This window comes from Melospiza melodia, chromosome Z (genome assembly GCF_035770615.1).
Source record: "Melospiza melodia melodia isolate bMelMel2 chromosome Z, bMelMel2.pri, whole genome shotgun sequence".
Taxonomy (NCBI): domain Eukaryota; kingdom Metazoa; phylum Chordata; class Aves; order Passeriformes; family Passerellidae; genus Melospiza; species Melospiza melodia.
This window is the reverse complement of record NC_086226.1, coordinates 11045880-11063430: the sequence shown is the minus strand read 5'-3', so window position 1 is coordinate 11063430 and position 17551 is coordinate 11045880. Positions and strand designations below refer to the sequence as shown.

Genomic DNA, 17551 nt, shown 5'->3' with positions numbered 1-17551 from the left:
AAAAAACAAGTTAGGGCCCAGTCTTATATTCACAGGTGCCACCAGAGAACAGAATCAGCATTGTGTCACACAGAATAATCAAAATTGCTATGAAGTGTAAGTGCCAAGTCTTGTCAGTGTCCTGCTTTACCTCCACAATTTAACCAGCTGTTTATAAAACAGGCCATAATTTTCTAAGACTCTTGATCTTTGTCAGTATCATCAGAACAAGTGCATTTTTCACTATAAGGATGTTGCTATTTAATAAGTTGTCTGATATTTGCACTATCTCTTCATGCAGAAAAATCTCAAATTGGCACCTTCTTAAAAAACAGCATCTCCACCATAGAGATTTACTGTACTTTTTTTTCTTGCTGCTGTGGCTGCATTATGGCAGAAAAAGCAACCCTCACAGATTTTGCACACAACTAGCAGTTTTAAGGATTTAAGTTGGAGGTATTAACTCATTCCAAGAAGACAGCAGCATTTTATCTGGGATACTTAGAAAGTGATGTGTGGGTGAGTGCTGTCAATCATATTTGTACAGGAATAATTTAAATGCTCTGGTATCCCAAGGGAATACAGGCAGATTAGTTTTATAGCCACACAGTTTCTGCTTCATCTTTTACTTCAGTCAGAATTCTGTAAGCATTCTCAGCAATTTGGATATGCTGTCTAGTACAGAAAGCATTATTTCACCTAACATCAACTATTTTGGGAAGGACTTGAGAAGAAATCTTCATTTGACAGTCAGCTTTGGTGAAGAATCAACATGTTAATGTGCTGTACCTTCCATTTTTATCTCTGGTGTTGATGTCTGCTCCATGATCAAGAAGGTATTTGCAGACTTCTGTATGACCATTTTGTACTGCAAGCAGCAGAGGTATATTCCCATCCTAGAAATGCATATAAAGAAACTATGAAGTATTCCATCCACTTATAAAAACACACTGAGATTTAAAGTCAGAAAATTTTACCTTTAGATAGCAAAAATGAGGTGGTAATAGCACATTTTTTGTGGGTACCATAAACATAGCTGAGTGTGTTATAATTCCTTTCTAGTCTGTTTGGGATGATGCAAAACACAGGGAGCATCATCCCAAACAGACTAGAAAGGAATTATATTCTTTCTTCAGGGATATATCCTATATCCCTGCCTGCTTTGTACTCCCTTTGCTGTTTGCTCAATGCTAAAACACAATTATTTTGAAACTACAAAATATCTTTCTGTAGCTCCATAACAAAAAATGGTAATTTTAACTAAGTATTAGGCAAAAATACAACATTTCATGAAGTCATGGAATAACAATTTGGAAGACACCTTTAGAGGTATCTGGGGTTTCTCCCACTTCTTTCTCAATCCAGAGCTAGGCAAACTTCAAGTTTCAGCACATTGCTCAGAGACTTGTCCCGTCACATTTTAAGCATCTCCAAAGGTAAAGACACAGCTCTAAGTACCAGTTCCAGTGTCTCACCACCTTCAAGGTGAGGCAATTTTTTTACTAGCAGCTAACTGGAATTTCCCAATTAGGTCCACTACCCAAATTCTGATAATTCCTTATCATTTTGTCATGCACCTCTGAAGCTGGTCTCTCTCTTTCCTATACTTGGGCATGATGTAGCTCAGGACATTTTTAAGATACTCCTACAGCCTTAAGACTTTTAAGCCTTAAAATGCATCTGCTGAAATCTTAGATCAGATGTCCGTGTCTGTGACATACTTGTTTTCGCTAGAAAGACCAGATATATACCAAAGCCAAAACCAAACAAGTTTAAGCATCTTTATCACTTTCTGCCTGGCCTGTGCTTTACAGATCCCTTCCTTTTGTCATTCTATCAGGCATCATTCCCAAAGCCAGACCTGGTTGGTTGTAGACATTTCACAGCAGTGTCTCTGAGCCTTTGGAATATATGAGGTATATTTGTTCCCCTTAGGTATGTCATGCTCTGACTGGGCTTTGTGAGCATTTTGCAGACCTTGGCCACATACTGGGCCTCTTCCAAAGCCTCCTGGGGACACTTTTAATTATGCTTTGAATGGGTAAGAATTGATTGTAGCTACCTGTGCCAATGTCTCAACAATCAGCAAACCCTGCCACTGCGGTATCAGATTGTGAAGTGCTTCCACACCTCTGCAATGGCAAGCTGCAAAAGGAACTTCCTCCAGCAGAGAAAGCCTGAAGGTGTGGGCACAGCATTGCTTTCAACTACTGCACTCGAGATGGAGCATGGTAACCCATGAAATGAGGGTGATAAAAGCTCTGAAGTATCTGCAGTACACACAGGAGGGGAGGTACATACCGAATCTTTGATGTTAATGGGACATTTGTGCTCACACAGGAGTTGAACTGCCTGAAGACACCCACATGCAGCTAAAACAAAATTAAATTAAATTAAAAAAAACAAGACAACTGTGAAAGTTCATTAAACCCCAATTTCAAAATTTGTGTCCCACACTTCCACTTGCAATACTGCAGCATTGCAGTGGGGTACAGAAAGAAATTCTGGCTGATAAGCTAGGAATATCAAGCACAACAAAACAGTACAAACTTTCATCAAAGAAGTTACCTGCATAATGTAAAGCTGTTTTCCCTGAATTGTCAGTGGTGTCGGCTGGGCATTTACTCTGCACAATAAGGAAAAGGAGAAAAAGCAATTAGAGAAATACAAAGAAAATAAAACATATGTTTTATAGACAGAGTGTTTAACATCTTTGCAAAAATAATTATGTGCTGCTTCAGAGAAGAACACTGAAGGAAGGTACAGCTTCTCTCTCTACCAATCTGGCATTTCCTGTCTTCACACCAACTTATATTGAAGCCACAGGAAATCTTCATGGTTAAGAGAACTGTCTCTAAAAACTGTTATGGTTTCAGAATAATTTAAGTTAGTAAATAAAAAAGTAAATAAATACATAAATAAATAAAGTAATAAATAAATCAGTAAATAAAATCTCTTTTGCCTCATATTTTTTTTCTTTTTAACATTAGAGTAAATGTTAAAGCAACCATGTCCTAAGGCAATTTGTCCTGCATTTCATAGAACCATGCCAAGGTCTGGATTAGAAAAGACCTTAAAGATCTTCTTGTTCTAATTCCTTGCCATGAGCAGGGACATGTTCCACTAGACCAGGTTGCTCAATACCCCATCCAACGTGGCCTTGAACACTGCCAGGGATGGGGCATCCAGAGCTTCTCTGCTAAACCTGTGCCTCACAGTAAAGAATGTCTTCCTAATACTGAATCTAAACCTTCCCTCCTGCAGTTTGTGCCCTTGCCACTTGTCCTGTCACGACAAACCCAAGTAAAAACTCCTTTGGCTTTCTTGTGTGGCCCCTTTAGATACTGAAAAGCACTCTAAGGTCTCCTGGGACCCTTCTCTTCTCCAGGCTAAACACCACACTCTCAGCCTTTGCTCACAGCAGACGTGCTCCATCCCTCTTGATGACTTAAGTTTTAGCTTTCGTATTATCCAGATTCTGTACTGCATTAGTTCATAAGTCTGAACTCCATATAAAGCGTTAGCAAGTTCTCTTCACAGTTTAGTTAGACAAAACAATCCTATTCCAAGGATTTCCAAGATGTCCAAGGACACCGTTGCAGCTTCAGGCCCAAAAAGTACAAACAACAGCAAATTGAGGAGAGCAATCTGGGAGGATGGGATTTCATAACCTGAAGCTGTGATGGGACAATTAATCCTAATATTGAATGGACCAAAACTTATAAAAATGAAAACTCGTGACCCATTGTCCATCTTGGGTGTTGCCTTGGCCAGGTTCTTGTGCTGCCCAAGGTGTATCCTTTGAAGGCCTTTCTAATAAATACCTACTTTATTCCTTTAACACTGTCCACTCTCTGTTCTAGGTAAACTCCCAAGGCATCCCTCTGATCACCTTCATGTCTCTGCTCTGTGCTGGCTCCAGCAGGTCCCTGTGGTTCCTGTGCTGGGAGCCCAGGGCTGGATGCAGGGCTCCAGGTGGGTCTCAGCAGAGCAGAGCAGAGCAGAGGGGCAGAATCCCCTCCCTGCCCTGCTGCCCACGGGGCTCTGGGTGCAGCCCAGGACACGTTTGGCTCTCCCAAGTGCAGCACCAGCACTTGGTCTTGTTTAAGTTCATGAGATTCCCATGGGCCCACTGTCAAATGCTGTAAGGATCCCTTAGCATTTTAAAAATAAGCACCAACAATCCAGTTATATCTTGTTGCATTACAATTATCAGATGCTACTGATCAATCTAGACTTCAAAGCAATAAATAGTAATGAAAAAAAAATTCAAATCCTTATCAAGGCTCATTTTGGTACAGAAGATTTTTGTTTTAGTTACAGCAAAGAGAGAGTATTATAGAAATCTAGGTTCATTGGAAATAGCCATCATGATCATCAAATCCAGCTATTAACCCAGTACTGCCATGTTAATCACTGAGACATGTCTCACATCTACACAGCTCTTAAATCCCTCCAGGTGAAGAAATTTTCCGATTATCCAACTTAAAGCTCCCTGGGTGCAACTTGAGGCCATTTCCTCTTTTCTCATTGTGATATGGTCGACCCTAAGCCTCCTTTTCTCCAGACTAAACGCCACCAGCTCCCTCAGCTGCTCCTCACAGGACTGGCTCTCTAAACCCTTCACAAGTTTCAAAGCTTTTTACTGGACAGTTGGTTGCTTTCATTTCCAGAAAACAAACATTGTAACTTTTGACTTTTACATGCAGCACTGTCTCCCACACACCTGTGATTATCTAGGAAAACAGGATCACATAGACCATTACATCGTGTAACAAAAATGTCATGATTCCGCCTGTGTAAAATAATTATTCAGCCTGTTTTAGCTCAACACCAGTCAGACATTCCTTGCACACACACTTTGATCCACAGAAGATAACCCTAAGCGCATGAATTACTGGAGGATATCACCAACAGGTCTGCACTTAGGAATGTATTCATAAACCTGCACATTGAAATGAAAGCAGAATAACATCAACAGAAGCAGGTCCTTGGCGTGAAGCACGGCTGGCTCTGAGCCGCCTGCGATGCCAGCAGCCACGGCCTGATGGCGACGTGGATCGGGCTGAGGATAACCCTGGGCAGACCGCCTGCAATGGGCGGGAGCTGGGAATCAGTGAAACTGGACCCTGCCTTGTGAGACACTGACAGAGGTCAGTCCCCGGACAGCTGGAGAGCCCTGAGGCAACCAGGGAAGAACAATCTGGAGGCTGGGATACAGGATCTATTCTTTATCTGCACCATCGTGTTCCAGCAGGGTTGTTAATCATTATTTCATCCGTATTCTCAGTCTGTATTCATTATTTTATCAGAGATCTGATAACTCCAAACTTCAAAAAATCTGTTCTGTTTCTCTGATCACCACCATGAAAACTTACCTGTATTTCTGAAATGAAGCTGAGATGGACAATGTCTTTGCTTACTAATACTCACCTTCAACACAATGAGACTTTTCTGTTCATCTTCACTTTTGTTTTTCTTATTTTCTCTCCCCATTCTTTCAACTCTCTTTCGAACCACTCACTGTCCTTTACCTCATTTCACTGAAGATTCTATTATTTCCATATGATTTTTGGATCTAAACTACTTTGTTTTCATCTCTTTTTTACTTTAAACTTGAAAATGTTTCTATGGTGAACAGACAGAACACATTCCAGTGGAACATTATCAGAATCCCCCCAGAAGTGAAAAACCTTCTCCCCTGTAACTCTTAATCCATCCTAATTCCAAGTCATCCAAACACACAGACAAAACACAGGAAGTTAAACTGAAGCTACAACTACTTGAAACACAACCAAGCTATGTCAGAGCAGCTGGACATAGAAAACTGTATTTGCAGACCACTCAGGGAAGATACACTGTTTTCTATCATCCTTTCACAGTGCCTATAAAGTCCTTAAACTCTTTATGTTTAAACTCTTGATGCACCTCTCTGGATGCTGAGGAGATAGAACAGTATAGAAGTGGTGCAGATTATTAGCACAAAATGAGTCTAATGAAAGCAAATAAAAATTTCAAAAATCAAAATTAATTTGATTTTTCTTTTACCTGAAGTAACCTCTTAACACAATCAGGGTGGCTGTTCTTTGCTGCAAGATGTAAAGCACTGTGCCCTAAAAGAATAAAAGCAAAGCAAATTAATTATTCAATCATGCCAAAGCACAGGAATAAAACCTTTCATGTCAAAGGAAAAATCTTGAATTATCTGTCTTGTTCCTATCACAACACATAAAAAGTAAGGGTAGAGAAAATAAAGTAAAAACCTAAATCAAGCAGAAAGTCTTTACCACTTGTTGTTCACGCAAATAACAGAATAATCTTGAAGTCTTAATTCATATAAAGGAGTGACACAAACATTGTATCAGACTACACCTAGGAAGAAGCAAGTCTAAAATTGTACATTATGTCTTGCTTCGTAGAAAACAATTTTCCAGTATTACACAGCCTCCCTTGCACATGGATGTCTGTCGGTGTCATGATTTTTGGTATTTGGCAATGAAAGCGTGCCCAGCTCAAGAGCAAAACGTGCCAAATGCACTGCCTACAAATATGTTTAAGTTTGTGTCACCCATGAAGTAGACATAGAAGACTCAAACACAGGCCTGCTTTGATTTGCACCTCACAGATTTCCTATTCTCTATCAAATACAGGTCTGCATTGGTTTTCATGTAGCTGAATTCATGATGATTTACTGATTATGGATTTATGATGAAACACTGAAGACTCTCCTCCAGCTTCATCTTACAGAGCATCTGAGAAATTGATGACAAGACAGCAAAAGCAGAAATTATCCATGCAACTAAGAAAAGAAGGACTCAGGATTTAGTACTCAATAAACACAAAGACACTTGTGACAGGAAGCTCTCATTGCAAATGGCGTGACTTTCACATAGAAGGATTTCACTGAAGAGTAGTGGGCTGACACTCTCAGGTGGAAGTAAGCAGGCAACCTTTTACTACCCAAGTGACCAATAATTCATCAGGCAAGGTGAAGCATGAATTTGGAATTACAGTCTGCATCAGGTACATATATTCCCTTATCATTACATAAAATATGAATGCTTCTTCCACTCTCACAGACACTTCTTTATATATAGAGGCAAATGATTCCCACATATGACAGAGATTCCCTCAGGCTGCAGTAAGTGGCAAAACAGAACTCATGAGCCCAGCCATTACAGATCATTACTGGGAAGACAGAATGCTGACAGGTCATCCAGGTGGCTGAGCTAGCCAGAGAAAATGCTGGGCACAGATTCTGAAGATGTGTCAACTGAAATCTATTAGGACGAGTTTGCCAGTTTCAAATTCAGCTCCCATCATTCTCCTAGCAGAGCAGTAATTAAGCACAGGACTTTTGAGAACTGAGACATCATACTTAACAGCTCTCAGCTCTGTTTTGGCCTGTATCAGCTGTTTTCACTGCGTCATAATCCTAAAGAATTGTCTTACTGCAACTCCTGTAAAGTTAATGGGATTAATAGCTTGGATAAACATGAAAGTAAAACTGAAGATCTTGATGCAACCTGTAATAATATGAAGAGGTGGGGAAGATAATTATTTTCTTCTTCTCTTTCTTTTTCACTTAAAAATAACAATTTAAAAAAATCAAGCATATATTTTATATCCGGAGCCCACTACAAACACTGAAATTTATAGCATTAGGACAAAAGTTTTTAAGGACTTTAGATTCTGAATTCTCTGTGCAGGAAAGCAAATATGCCCAAACCTGCAAGTGTTACAACTGCTTTTCCTACAGGGTGTGTGGGGAAAAGCAAAGTTGTCAAATCTGTGTTTTCACTCTGCACATTAATAACTATATAAGTAAACCGAGTGTATCATGCTACTGGTATAGAGAGACATACCTGCACCATCTTGGGCTGTCACATCTGCACCATGTGTCACCATGATCCTGAGGCACTCTGCATGCCCTTTCGTGGCTGCCAGGTGAAAACTGGAAGAGAGCATTTACAAGTCTTTTATTATTATTAAAATATCTTTTCTCTTTCATTCATTAACTTCACACTGGCAAATTCTTTCCTCCCTGTCCTGAGATCTTTTGGTATCCTTCCATTTCCTCCCAGGAGGATAATAGCTCTGGAAGTGAGATGGCACATCAGAAAGACTTTGTAGTCATACTTCCATACTGCAGGTCAGACAATGCGTTCATTTTGGGACCCTCGTTACGAGAAAGATGTTGATGTGCTGGAACATGTCCAGAGAAGGGTAACGAGGCTGGCAAAGATTTAAGAACAAGTTATATGAGGAGCAGCTGAAGGAGCTGGGGATGTTTATTCTGGAGAGAAGGAGGCTCAAGAGGGACCTTATGACTCTCTACAGCTGCCTGACAGGAGGGTGTAGCCTGCTGGGGGTTGGTCTCTTCTCCCAGGTAACTCGGGATAGGATGAGAGGAAATGGCCTCAAGCTGCACCAGGGGAGGTTGGATTGGGCATGAGGAAAAATTTCTTGACTGAAAGAGTTGTCAAGCAGTGGAAAAAGCTGCCCAGGGAGTTGGTGATGTTACCATCCCTGGAAGGCTCTGGGACATACTTAAGAGACAGGGAGATGTGACACTGGTGGGGGGACACTGTTTAGTTGCTGGGTTAATGGTTGAACTGAATGATCTTAGAGGTCTTTTCCAACCTGAACAACCCCATGATTCTATGATTTTACATGGGCTGGTGTCTCATCAGCTCATATTATATACTTTATATACATCTAGTCTCACAATTTCTAAACTTATGTCCCTAGTGATATAATACAACCCCAAGGAATGCCTGGGCTTGGGGAATTAATAAAGAAAATAGTCATAATAACTGACTTTGTTCTAGATATTTTAGTCAGAGTAGTCAGATTTAGTTAGATTTTCCCCTTTCAGGGGACAAAGTTTAGTTCCTCTAAAACATGATTCTGCATTTCCTTAATTAAACTACCTATGAAAATGAGCTTCATAAAGGACAGTGTATTTCTGCACTGTCCTTTATGAAGCTCATATTTCCTTTGTGTATGGGTGGGGGAAAACACTTTACTCTGAGTATCATCTGGAGAAATCAAAGCTACTGAATATTTGGGAGATTGTGCCAGAGATGTATTTTTCCACTTGTGGTTTTGCTGTCCACCCCAAGCACTTGCTTGCTTAAACAGTGTGAAACTGCAGACGCTACCAACCACACCATGGCAGGTTGCACTTCCAAGCATCAATTACCTAAGATGTAATTACAGAACAAACCAAAGAAATTATACTGAATGCAAGCCTTTTTACAGCTGAGATTTTATGTTTGACATCCTCAGGCTGGGCACATCAACATTCACAGAAGCAGTGCTACAGAGATGCTGCTGACTTCATTTTGCCCTGAAGCAGAAATGAAAGGAAAGCTTCTGAAAACAGAGAAGTTTATGTCCTCCTGATGCGTAACATATCAGTGTTGTCAAGTTTTAAGATATGGGCAGACATCCTGCTACCCATGTTGAGTCCTACCAACATCAGTCTGATGCGCACAGAGCAGTTTTTCAGTGGGAGTAACGTAAAACAAAAATTAAAGACAAAACACTTCTAATTACTATTTCTTTGTGTGTGGAAAGTTAGAACCATCCTCAAACATGCACCAAACTGAAAAAGCCAGTATTCCTGGGATGATTTCTAATATCTTTTGAAGGAGGTAATAATTTTTAAATTATGTAGCCCTGTGTAAAAGGGATTTTCCCCTGGAATGTAAAAGAAACATCATAAATCACGGAGCCACATCAACTAATATATTTAGGAGTTTATATTTTGAACAACTGCTTCCTTTAAGTGTTAAAGCTAACACCAGAAGTTCAGCCTAACCAGGAAAACTTGGAACAACAGGCAGGAATGAAATGGGTATTTCAGACACAGAGTCTGTGAATGACAACACTGTGTTTCTCTAAGCAGACAACATCTTGCAAAGAGAGGAGAATTAATCAAAACAGGAGAAGTCCTGGACAGAATTGCCTACCAAGTACAGCAGACACCTCACTTCCTAGGAGGAGTCCTTCCTTTTACACCGGCTGCTGCTGATTGTAAATGGCAGACAGGCAGCACTTAAGCCTGGAACCTTTCTCTGGAAACATAAAAGCATTCTGTGTGTTCATCCTGTGAATTCTACTGCCATAATCAAACTGAAGAGTTAACACGTCCAAGAGCACAAGCAGCGCTGCTGCTGTCTGTTCTCCAGTCATTCAAAATCAAAACTTCATGTACTTGGTGACCAATGCAAAGTTGTGTAAACATTCTTTGGAAGAAGTGGTTTCTCAGGCTCTGGGAAAACGACTGGGGGAGGGACACAAGAGGAGTCTGACAAATTCCAACACCTCTAATTTAGCCAACACAACATACCAGCAAAATACCAAAACATGTTCTGATACATTTGTGTAAACACAAAATACAATCAAATTCTCTTATGTATTAGGAAGACTGTGAAGCATACACTTGGCTAAGTTACATTTGACAATATTCATAGTAATAATAAATACCTGAATAATAATAACTTGGCTAAATCTGGGGCACTGAGATTTTACGGACAGACTTTATAGTACGGTGCCAAATGCAACATGAACATGCAAGTGCTAGAGAAGTTTTATTTAGGTAAAATCTGACTGCAAAAAATATCAGAGAAAATGAAAAATAACTCTTTTCAGGCTATGGTCCTATGAACACATGAATCCCACCAACAAAAACAATTCCCATGGCAGTTCTCAACAAGTCATCACACACGCAGATGTTTTATTTCACAAAGAAAGGCTTGCTGTGTGTCTCCTCTCTGCATCCTTGTTCTGGTACTATCTCTAACATAACCCTGTAGTGAGATATTTTTTTCTTAACAGTCTCAAAGCAATTGGAAGGGAATGGGGGATATGGTTACTTAACTGCAGATTTAGAAAACAGAGTCCTGCTCTATAGAGAGAACAACTCCAGAATGGAACGAATCTATTACAGTCATATTTAAGCTAAACTATTAGTGTTGGACAAACCCTCCCCCTTAAGAAGCAATTCTGATTTTAAAGTTAATAGTGCCTGCTTTGGTTTGGGGTTTTTTTTTGTGTGGGGTTTTTTTTTAATTTGGTTTTTTTTGAAGGTGTTTTGAAGTTTAAAAAAACCAACCAAACAAAATAGCCGACTCAAAACAAACAAAGAAAAGCCCCAAACACTTGAGTATTAAATACTGAAGAATCCTATGTAGCAAGGCAGGCTCTTGAAACAAAGAAGACTGTAGACAGTCATTTCAGAATAATTCCTAACAAGCTACATAATTTCCTAAAATACTTGAGGCAAAAGCTGCAGGTTTCCAAGTACTGGAGTTCTCACCATCTGGATGCCTTAAGGAGTGGCGCATTTTACTTGCATCTCCTATGAATAAACTTTCCTTGATATGAAAGCAAACAACTTTTCCTTCCATTTCCTGGTTGGGCAATGACTTAGGTAAACAAAAACAAACATGTAAGACTTCATTTGGACCAAGGGCCACACTGGGGGTTGGATTCCCATTCAGCTGAAAATCCCATTACAACATAGTTCATTTTCCCTTCACAATAGGTAAGCTGTTACTGCCACTTAGAGCCACATCTTGATAGCCCAGCCTGAACTGTTTTGAGATAGATTACTTTTATTGCTGTAAATTTCTGTTCTTCCTGAGGAGCAGGATGGTCTCTTTTTATTGTATCCAGACGTTTCAGTGAGCAGAGGAGCAGCTACCATTCCCAGTGATTCAAGACCCACCTCTGCGGCAGATGGAAGATCAGTAGGTTAACACTGCTTTTTCCTACTGGGAGTGTACAGGTCTCATATTTACGCAGTACTTAACAAGAAAAGGTGGAAAATTATGTTAGTTGTGAAGGAAGCAAAGCCCAGTTGGAGTAAACAGACTTTTAGAAAGAGAGTGAACTCATTTCATGAGGTTCAGGTTCAACTGAAGGCTATCACCTCAAAATCTTGTCAGGACCTCAAATTTCTTGACCTGAAATGTTACTCAAATAAATACCCCATGTTGACAGAGGCATTTTATGATGCTTGCTGCCTGAACAGAGGACACAGTTGTGTATGACATCCCTAAACTACTCTGTAGCAGCAGATTTTTTACAGATATGTCACCAGGTGAAGCACTTACATCTGTCCTAAACAGCCCATGCCTTATTCAGGGCAAATGACCTTTTCCCCATTTTGGTCACAATATTAAACCAGCAAGGGAATGAAGACTTCTTTAACCAGCATCTGACAGACAAAGCACAAGAGTTCAGATAGAGCAAGTCTTTGACAAAAGACCAAGAATGAGTGTTTCTAAAAATTATTTAAATGTCAGTCTAACTCAAATGAAAAAGGACTGTAATTTTTACCACTCAGCTCACATAAAACTTTTCTTTACAAATCATTGCACCATAAGTAGAAAGAAATAATCCACATTTAGGGGTTAGACTTGTAAAACTGTAGCTGATGGCAATTGCTAAGGTGGTATTAGCAGTAAGACATGGCTCTGCTATATTCAGGTTCTCTTCTTAACCATTTGCAGAGCTGCTTCCTGCAAATCCTCTTACTGAATGGTATTTTGACAGCTGGCTTAAAACAACTGGGTGGTCCATATATCTAGGGGAAGTGCTGTAAAAGTAAAGAGAAACGTGATAAAATCGGAAAAAAATAAATATTAAGTCTTAATTTAAGACAATAACCTTCTAACAAAGAAATTATCATTTGCAAAAAGAAAAATGGGGGGGGTGGGGGGGTGGGAAGGAGAATTACATCCAATCAGAGGGTTCAATCTCTGTTTGGCAAGGTCATGCTCCAGAGTTTTTTCTGGGCAGAATTAGCATTCTCTGTAACAGATTTTCTCCAAGGCCTGAAAGCACTTCAACACACTACTTACCAAAATCCAAAGCCAATAAGGAATTTGGCTGAACTGTGGATGCTAAGTGAATATTGTATTTGCTATTTCCTATTATGACAAACATGGAAACCAGTCAAACTTATATGCAAACGTATAATACCATTGTTCTCTGCAAGTTCAATCTGAGTGCTCTGAAAATATTTTAAGTGCAATAATGTTTGAAAAACACTATGAACTCACATACACTCATTGTCAAGGTTTATTTTGAGTAAAAACATCCCTCCCCAAGGCAGATCATTCTTCTTAATTTTCTAATGGATGTCAACCATTTGTTGACTTTTAAAAAGTCTAACTTGCCTTCCAACAATTTGATGATTTATAGTTTCCCCACCAACCAATACCTTCACACAAACAAACAAGAATGATAGAGATACAAAGCTGCATAGAGACCACGTAGTGCTGATCAACTAAAAGAAAAAATAGAAATTGAATACATTTAAGCTTTGCTACTACCAGATCAGACAGGCAAGCAATTCACAAGCTATCTCAGAATATCAGAATATCAGCTATCAGTCACAAAGTGACTTATTGATAACCTGGCTGACTTTCTGAACTAACTAGAGCTTTTATATATTTTAGAAGCAGCACCTAGCTTACAGTGCTATCCCTCAAGGCCTCGACACCTCCTTCAATAACAACAGCTAAAATGAACACAGTAGATGATATCCAGCTTTTGGTTGCTTTCCACCACAGGCTGAGTGGCAGAAGCACCAAGACCTGACCTGAAGGAGAAAGGGCCATGAGCTACCACTAGAGCAGCACATTCTGTGCATGAAGAGAACAGCTGGTGTCACACAGGAGCAAGTCCAGTGTGGCCTCCTCTCACATGTAGCACCATGACCAGTCGCTGTAGAAGAATATGGCTTACTGATCAGTGAAGGGCTTAAGATTTTATCAGCATTAAAACAATTTTGAAAGTAAGCCCTTTTTGACACACCCCAAACCTAATAATAGAGAAACTACCATCCTCAGATTAAGTGATTGGGAAAGCTCCATAACAGTTCTGAAGTGGGAGGTGTCTTCTGCATTTCTCTGCAAGCCCTCTCTGGGCTGTGCTTCCTCCTTGCACCAGCACAGGCAGGCAGGTAAGTGTGTGGCTGGTGAGCTGGCACAGCAAACAAAACCAGTTGGAAACCAGAGCTGCCTTCCTCTGCTTCATCGCACAGCACAGAGGCAATCTGCCCATGAAAAATAAGGAGCAGCATGTAGAATTCACCTTAAACCTAAAATTAAACCGTTCATGTTCTGCTATGAAAGTCAAAGGAAACTTCATCTTTTTCTGACTGCATTACCAAGATACTGTCACTCATCTTAGACAATATATATTGTAGGTAGAACGAGTAATTTAGTTATGGAGGAGCCATACTGATGTCTGGCAGATCAGACCGTCTTAAAAGAAAATCAGACATCTACAGGTAATCACTATCAATACTTACCAGTTCCTTGGGGATTTTTATTATTTTCTTTAAACAAATATAAATTACAGCTTCACACTGCACCCATTTTACCTGCTCCCAAGAGCAACTGTAAAAAATGTGGCTTTTCAATAATGGTGGCATTCCATATCATTATCTTGTCACTTGCATCCATGCAGCCAAAATAGTTCAAAAATTATCTTAGGAGGAAGAAAGGAAATACTTTTTGTTTTCAAATCAGAGCTGGCACCAGTACAAGCTGAGAAAATCATGTTTTTAGAGTTTTAAAACATTCAGTCAATGTGTTGCTGCAAACAACTTCTAGAGTGCAGTGCAAGATTTTAAGAAGTTGACAGAGGCAGGTATGGATTTACCAAGAGCTGTATGAGATTATTTTCCCCTGTCTCCCCTTTAGCACCAGCCACAGTAAAGTGAAGTGCTGCACAGCCTGTATCCTTCTATTTTAATATGAGATGGCATCTGCCCGGCCCCAGTACACACAGAAGCATCTGACAAAAATCCTGCATGCCCCTTTTGTGTTAGCATGTATTTTGGGACAGCTGTCAAAAAACCAACAAAACCAAAAAACCCACCACTGAAACCAAAACAATGCAGTTTTCCTATAAAGTTTCCATCTTTACATCATAGCATGAAAAGTCTTGTTTCAATCATACACACCTCAAGCTACAGGACATTAATAAAAGGCAAGCCTCTTTAATGGCTGTTTTCTTATAGAAAAGCAGCAATTGCATCATGCAACAGAGGAGCTGGCACGCTACAGACTCCTGATTTTAGCCTTCAAACTGAGCAAAATATCCACCCAGCTGCTCTTCAGAGAGATTTCTGGGATCCCCAGCAGCTTTATACTTTTCATTCTCAGGTTGTGCTCTAGCAGCTCCATTTTCACATATGGTTTTCTTTGGCAAACTCTATTACCACATTAACACAAACTCCCACTTCAAGTCTGAAATTCATGGACTTTCCTTCCATGTACCATTAATTGTAAACACAAGTGCTCACAATTTAGATTTACCACATAAAGTTTCTTGAACAGTGTCTATTTTAAAATTCCTCAGGAACTAATGTCAGCAAAATGCAACAGAGATTCTGCAAGCAGAAGCTTCAAGGCATTCCTAGATGTTGACAGAAAGTCTGAAATTTAGACATACTTTTTATTTTTGGAGTAGTAAAAAGTAGTACTTTTTAAAGCAGTGGTTTTTAAAAGTAAAAAAAAAAATAAATTGGAGTTGTAGGGTAGAAAAATTAGCAAAGTATGACAAACAACGAAGTCTCAGAAAGCGTAAAGAGCCCAGAAATCTGTGCAGCGTGGCCTGAGCCTCCAAAGCCAAGGAAGGCAGACAAGAAGGGAAGATTACTCCTGACAGTTTCTTTAGGACCACATTCCATGTATAAGGTCCAAACAGGTGCTCAGATACCTTCTCAGTACTCATGCCCAATGGCACATCATCTTTTTAGCATAGGGTGAAATCCCTGAGGATGTGCCCAGGTAAAGACAACTTTCTTCCAGAAGCTGGGTAAAACCATCTAGCCATCTTCAGCCCTTTCAAGGCCCAACAGAGTTCAAAGTTAAAATTAAGCCTAAAGATGAGAGCAACAATTACATCCTCCAACACAACTCACCTGGTGTTGCTGCCTGTTATTGCGGATAATCACCTTTGTAAATGGGAAGTCATGAACATTAGAGTAATTTAATCCCAAACCATGTTGGCATAACAAGAGGCCAGGAAAAGGTTCAAAAGAGTAAGAGCAATTGCATAAAGGTTAATCTAAACCAAATATTTTCATAGCATGAAAATCCAGCAAGACTTAAGAACTGCATCTAGTTCTCCAAGAACAGATGAGCAGAAATATCCTTATGAACCTGAGGGATACTGACAAGTGATAGCTCAGGATATGTTGTCCTTGATGTTTCTTACCTTTTAGGCTCATAATACTTCCCATCTCTTCAGATTTGAAGCAACTGTTTGGATGTACTTATTTTTTTATTAAGCTGTACAAAGTGAACTTCTCTTACTTCATGGGATATTTGCAAACCAAGAGAAATAACATGTACTCATTGTAATCACTCTACTTGTAACACATTCAAAGACCATTGGTTAATATGACCACTTCATAATTTTTTAGAAGAAGCTCTTTGGATTATTATGGCAATATACTTTTTATTCTGTATTTCAGAATAACTATACTACTTAAGATTCCATATTTTGGAAGACAACCAGGGGCTGGGCCACAGGCATGTGCAACTTCAAAGCTTTTCTGAATTTTTCAGTTACTTTCCAGCTACCTTTCAGCAGTTTCCTAACACAGGACCTGTAAAGAATCTAGCAGAAAACAGAGTAAAACATAAGTCCAGTAAATAAGCAGCCACCAGCACAGTCTACTGCCTGAGACCTCAGTTTGAAGTTAAAAAAAAAAAAAACTTAAGTAAATTCAACATTTGCACATTGCTCTGTTTCAGCTGTCTGCTCCCCTTCCTAGATTAGAGTACATTTTTAAGCCAGTAACAGCCAGTGGTTATAATTAAAATCTACACATACAGCTCATTTGGTTGCATAAGTCTTTGAAAAACATGTAAAACAACTGCAGCCCATTATGTAGATATAAATCTGAAAAACAACTGCAGCCTTAACCCTGTCCCCTCCAGCCTTGAAGAGGTTGATTCTGGCCCAACCCACGAGAGGCACGACGCCTCCCTCATGGCTCTCCTGCCAGCTCAGATGGGACAAGTGCAGGGAGCAGGCACAGCATTCCCCACGGGAAACCGGGGCGCTGGGTTTTGCCTCCACGTGAGCCAAACTGCAGCTGTTTCAACCCAGGCATACAAAAACTCCCAATCATCCACGCTCTCCTCTGATCCAAGCAACTGACAAACTTGTTGAAAGCCAGCCAGGTCTGGCAAAATCTGGGCATTTGCCATGATCTGCAAATGGAGCTGCATCAACAGGGAATTCCAGTGGCTGCCTGATGCTGCAGTACAGGTTTGGCCAATCCTGCCTGTGGGCAGGAGGCTCACAGGCTACCCAAACACGAGTACAAGAGCCCTTCAGAAGAGGATTTGCTTCCCTCTGAGATGACAGTCCCACTAAAAGACAGTGAAATACAACAGCTCTTAAGAATAGCCATCAGCTGTGTGAAAAAGCAAACTTAGAACAGAAGACACAAGCTGGCTCAAGAAATTGCAGACTGGTTGTTTTGTCTTTGAACTTTAGATATCATCTGCATGAAGCCCCATGCATGTAA

General features: G+C 40.0%; 1 protein-coding gene across 3 annotated transcripts in view; it reads right to left on the bottom strand.

Moving 5' to 3' along the window:
* RAI14 (retinoic acid induced 14) overlaps positions 1-17551 on the bottom strand; it is an 85504-nt gene that overhangs the window by 12571 nt on the left and 55382 nt on the right. For all 3 annotated transcript variants that reach the window (XM_063181335.1, XM_063181337.1, XM_063181336.1), the window contains exons 4-8: positions 7845-7933; positions 6028-6092; positions 2548-2605; positions 2281-2351; positions 769-875 (exon numbers count right to left, since the gene is read on the bottom strand). In XM_063181335.1, the coding sequence (XP_063037405.1) occupies positions 769-875; positions 2281-2351; positions 2548-2605; positions 6028-6092; positions 7845-7933 (390 nt within the window). The remainder of the gene's footprint in view (positions 1-768; positions 876-2280; positions 2352-2547; positions 2606-6027; positions 6093-7844; positions 7934-17551) is intronic.